We start from the raw sequence: 5,622 nt of genomic DNA on the forward strand, positions 1-5,622 counted from the left end.
CAAGGCCACGCATTAATCCATGAACTGTTTGCTTGGGGAATTTTTATTAATAAGTTGTTAAATATTTCAGCATATACCAAATGAACTGTCATGGAGCAGAGTTAATGTAACTTCCCAGGAATTATATGTCTTCTGGAGGAGAGGCTGGGCTGAAAACAGAGGCCTTTCTGGAGAACAGAGCTTAGGTTCCTCTTTACACTGTCCTTCCCCTAGTTCCTCTCTGCAGAGTATTCCAAGAATTCCAAGGTTCCTTGGCTCTGAGGCACCAGAGTTGGAAGTACTTTGAAGATGTCTCCAGCAGAGAACACTGGAGAGAGAAGGTACACCCCCTCCCAGGGCTCCCACAGCCAGGCCCACCTGCGCCCTCCGGGTTTGTGCTCAGCTCCCCCTGCAGTCCCCCTCACTGTGTCTCTCAGGGCGCAGTAGTACACGGCCGAGTCAGTCATTTGCACTGAGGGTTTCTGCAGGTGGAAGGAGCTGTCACTCTTAACAAGATTGGCCCGAAACCCTCTGCTGTCCAGCTCCTGGTTTCCTGATGAGCTTTTCAGGAGGAGCTCAGGCTCTTTGTTTTGATACTGGACATACCAGAAAAGGGAAACTGAATAGCTGCTCTGGTAGGTGCAGTTCAGGGTCAGAGATGCCCCCTCGGGGAGGGTAACAGGGCCTTCTGTCTGGGTCACCGAGTCTCCATTGGTCCCTCCTGAAAAAAAGTAAAAGCTTGGTTATATTGACAATGTAAGAGGGATAGTCTGCATTTTGGTAGGGGTTAAAAGCCATCCTAAAACCAAGGAATAGAACACGTTATAAATTTTGAATAAATGTTACTTACTCAATATCAACAGGACCACAAGTCCTGAGCAGGAAGCAGACAACATGACTGGAGGAGAAACAGCAGCAGGTTTTGTTTAGGAATACACCAAAGCTGAGAGGGCTGTTCCTCTATTTTCCTGATCCTTTGGTGGAATCTTCTAGATAATCTTGTCTCGTGTGTGAAGCAAGACAAACTGCCCTGCATGATTATGCCACAGGCTGTAGAATAAGAGGTGTGCTCAGAAGTGGAAGATGAATTTGTGTCAAACCACCACCCAAAGGGAGCAGCGCCCTCTTGTGGTTCCCCCTTTATCTCTACAGCCTGCTTCACATCTTGGAATTTGATCTTGACACTGCAGGGGAGCTGAAGGTGTAGACTTAGAAGGGAAATAGGTGTCTGGGGTGAGGGGTAGGGCTCCAGGAAGGAAGTACCAACGACTTTTTGCAAACTTCACAGTGGTGCCTGAGGCTGAGACAGTGGGTAATTCCTCTGTCACCCTCTTTAAGATGCAGGGCAATGTGGCCCCCTTAAGTCTCCCTAGACCCAGCATCTAATGTCTGTTCACACTGAGTATTAAGTTAGTTTTGGGCATCTTAGGATACACTGGGAGTGTAAATAAAAAGCATGACCTGAGTTCTCTTCTTGACGTATTCCCCTACTGGTCCCCTGGAACCAGGGGACGAGCCCCTCTGCTTAGAATGTTCTCCCTTCTCTCCCTTACCTATGTCTAGGTAACTTCTAGTCATTCTTTAAGAACCAATTTACATGTCACCTCCTTGAGAAAACACTCACCCAGCTCTTCAGGCTGAGTGTGCCTGTCTCTTTTCCCACTGTACCTTGTACACATATCTGTCACTGTTATTACTATATCACGTTAGAATCATCTATGTCCTGTTTTTCAAACTAGACTTGGTGTTCCTGAGATCAGGAATTTAATCTTATTAGTCTTAATAACCAATTTCTCAAAATATCTAGGCCCTTAATTCATAGTAGATGCTCCAAAAATATCTGAAGCATGAGTGAATAAATGAATGAGTAGACATGTCTGGTGGGTACAATTATCTTTTTGTGAAGTAGAGTCTCTATGGCAGCATATATCTTAGACCCCTGGTGTGACCAGCTTCTTCCAGAGTCAGATCCAGGACCTGGATAACAGGTGCAGTCAGCATTTCGCAAAATTGAATAAGGTTCAGATCTTCATAGAAGCGACCTCTCGTATACTGACTATTTTAAAAATATTATGGTGCCTTAATATACACAAAAATGAAGTTAAGTATAAACTTCTTAGTCTCACAGGACTTACGTAATTACCAAACTAAACAAAAAATGCAAGCAAAATATAAAATCAATAAAATTCAAATTAAAATATTAATGTGTGGGATGATCTTTAGCTGAAACTAAAGAGTTGGTATAGGCTTATTAGAAGAAAGCTATAGATGTGTGTAGTTCAATAACTCCCTTCATTGAAATGATTTGGAGTTTAACGTACTACTGTCAGAATTATTGTGACTAGCTAGTTCTAGTATTTTTACTTTCCCTTTTCAAAAGTACCCATTTAAGTTACCATTATTCAATTGTATTGTTTAACAAAGCACCCAAAACATCACCGCTGAAGAAAATATGCATTGTTCATTTACTGCTACTCGTATATCTACTGAATTGCATGTTGATACACTCAAACAATGAATATGAGCAATATATCTTCTTTCAATGGAAATATGGCAGTGACTGTGGTAACTTAGGTTCTTCGGGGTCTGGCCTGTCCATAACACCATGTGCCATATCATAACCAAAATTTTCTGAACACTTTTCTCCATTTAAACAACTGTGATACCTTTATTTGTATGGTATCATTATTCCATTTGTCTTTAATTTGGTAAAAATGACATGAAGAACACAAAAGCATCAAAAATAAGAGGAATATTGTCTTGGTCATAGGATGATAAAAAATATGCCTTTACTATTTTATTTTGTTGTCATCAAACAGAAAACTCCAAATCTAAAAATTCTCATGTAATTCCTATAGCCTAGGGGTTGGCAAACTTTTTCCTAGAAAGGACCAAAAAACAAATACTTTAGGCTTTGAAGTCATTTGGTCTCTGTTGCAACTACTCAGTTCTGTGGATATAGCATAAAGCAGCCATGTTGATGCATGAATAAATGGGCACAGTTGTTTTCCAGTAAAACATTTTTTACAAAAACAGAGGGTAGGCAGCTTTGACCTGTGGGCTGTAGTTTGCCGACCCCTGCTAAACCAGAAGAGTTTACCCATAAACCTCCAAAAGGCTTGGACTTTGAGTCCGAGAAACTCAGCCACATTTTCTTGTTTGTTCTTTCACCATGATGTTATCATAACTCTTTGAGGAGGCTTAAAAAAAGGAAGTATGGGCCGGCCCGTGGTTTAGCGGTTAAGTGCGCGCGCTCTGCTACTGAAGGCCCGGGTCGGATCCCGGGCGCGCACCGACACACCGCTTCTCCAGCCATGCTGAGGCCGCATCCCACATACAGCAACTGGAAAGATGTGCAACTATGATATACAACTACCTACTGGGGCTTTGGGGAGAAAAAAGGAGGAGGATTGGCAATAGATGTTAGCTCAGAGCCGGTCTTCCTCAGCAAAAAGAGGAGGATTAGCATGGATGTTAGCTCAGGGCTGATCTTCCTCACAAAAATAAATAAAAAAATAAAGGAAGTATGTTAAACAAATTAATGGATAGAAAGGAGGAGGAATGAGATTTGATGATCTTAATGGCTAAGATACTTTGCTGCTAAGGATTCAAGCATGGTCCTTGTCATTCAGAAGCTTACAGAGTAGTAGTGGAAATAGCTTTTAATCATATAATCAAAGAAATAAAGGAAAAATCACAAGTGTGAAAAGGCAGAGGTCTATGATTCTGAGTGCACATTGAGCTTCCTTCACTTACTCACTTTTCGACAGATATACAAGAATGAGCAAGAATTTACTAGTTTCTACCCTTTCTAAGCGAGAGGAAAGAATTTTAGGAAAAGGAAAAAGAATAAGAAAATCACCTAAAATCACTATGAAGGGGTCATATAGGGGGAACAATGTGCTTTTAAGAAACTTAAATAATACCAGTATTATTGAAGACGGAGAGAGAGAGAGAAAAAGAGATCAGAAACATATTGTGGAATGAGCCTTGAGAGGCAGCAGGATGCTAAATTATGCAGAGTTTTGTAGGTCTTATTAAGAAGTTTTTCTTTAATCTAAGAGCAAATGTGGATCCAGGCGATTGACATGGTCAAATTTGCTCTCTAACAAGATCACTCTCACTGATTGAGGAGTGATGGGGTGTGTCAAATGTGCTGGGGAAGGGGAACAAGGGATTGAGGTGGATGTTTGATTAGGATTGTGGAGGTGAATTGCATTGTGAGGGTTGTGATGTCTTCTGGAAGACTTTTAGGAGGCAAATTCAACAGGACTGGGAGACAGATTGGATGTGGCATTTCAAAAATGAATAACTATAAGGGGCCAGCCTGGTGGGGTAGTCAGTTAAGTACACATGCTCTGCTTCAGTGGCCCGGGTTTCATGAGTTCAGATCCTGGGGGAGGATCTACACACAGCTCATCAAGCCATGGTGAGACAGCGTCCCACATAGCGCAACTAGAAGGATGTACAACTATGACATACGACAATCTACTGGGGCTTGAGGAGAAAAAAAAGGAGAAAAAGAAGAAGACTGGCAACAGATGTTAGCTCAGGGCCAATCTTCCTCCAAAAAAAAAAAGATGTTACCTGAAAAAAAAAAGAACTATGAATGAAAAAAAAAAAAACCATTATGAGTCCTAATATTCCCTAAAGTGAAGGCATGACGGAAGCTGCTAGACACCTATACAATGTGCATTCCCACCTACTTCTTACTAAGAGAACTCCAATTTTGATGTTAGTGGCAACATACTGAGATAAAAAAAAGTAATAATCGTGATATCCCAGTTTCCCTTGCAGATGGGGGGGTGGGGACATCAAGTAATACTCTTGTAAATGAAATGTAAGCAGAAACTGTTGGATGGACTTTCTGGAAATGATTGACTCAGCCAGTGTGGACCCACTTGCCTTTGCCTTTCTCTTTCTTTCTGCATGGAAGGTGTATAAAGTAGATGAATCTCTAACAGCTTCTTGAAAGTGTGAAAGCAAGAGTGACACCTTAAGGATGAGAGACAGTGAGCTAGAAAGACCCTCGATCCCTTACAACATGATGAAGCCAGTATACCAGCCCTGCATATGATAGAGTTTCTTTATGTGAGAGAAAAATAAACTCACCTTGTTAAAAACATTATTATTTGAGTTTTCTGTAACCTGAAGCTGAACCAATATCTAACTGCTACAGATGATGGTCATCATTTCATCAGAGACTGACTGAATAAGCTGGGATAGAGCCTGATAATCAGATCTTCAAAGGTGCTCTAGGTGGTTCTGATACAAGTCATGTTGGTGGTTGAAGGTCCGGTGTTTGGGAACCTCAGCCCTATACAAACTTATCCCCTGCCCTCTCCCATCTTTTTCACCAAATATGCACATAAATACAAATTCCCTCATTTTGTCCATAAACACATTTTCAGTAGTATCAAAACTGTATTAAGAAAACTATATTCAGCATTTATTTATCTTACTAGGAACAAGAATAAACGGTTGGTAAATTGTTATGTATTTGATAATACAAGTACCCACTTTTACAAAACAACACTTCAGGACATGGTAGTGGAGAACATATACCTCTCCCTGGGTTGGGGAAAAATTATGACCTTCTTGTAAGTTCCCATTTTACTAATGGAGAAATTGAGCCTTGGAAAT

At 41.0% G+C, this 5,622-nt stretch overlaps 1 gene segment (V, D, J or C); it reads right to left on the reverse strand.

Annotated features, from left to right (window-relative positions):
• Nucleotides 1–209: 209 nt before the first annotated feature.
• LOC131405495 (T cell receptor alpha variable 18-like) lies at nt 210–875 on the reverse strand. The segment is given in 2 exon segments: nt 210–700; nt 830–875. Coding segments are annotated over 2 exon segments (537 nt in total).
• Between the last annotated feature and the right edge of the window lie 4,747 nt (nt 876–5,622).

Source organism: Diceros bicornis, chromosome 5, assembly GCF_020826845.1.
Source record: "Diceros bicornis minor isolate mBicDic1 chromosome 5, mDicBic1.mat.cur, whole genome shotgun sequence".
NCBI classification, from domain to species: domain Eukaryota; kingdom Metazoa; phylum Chordata; class Mammalia; order Perissodactyla; family Rhinocerotidae; genus Diceros; species Diceros bicornis.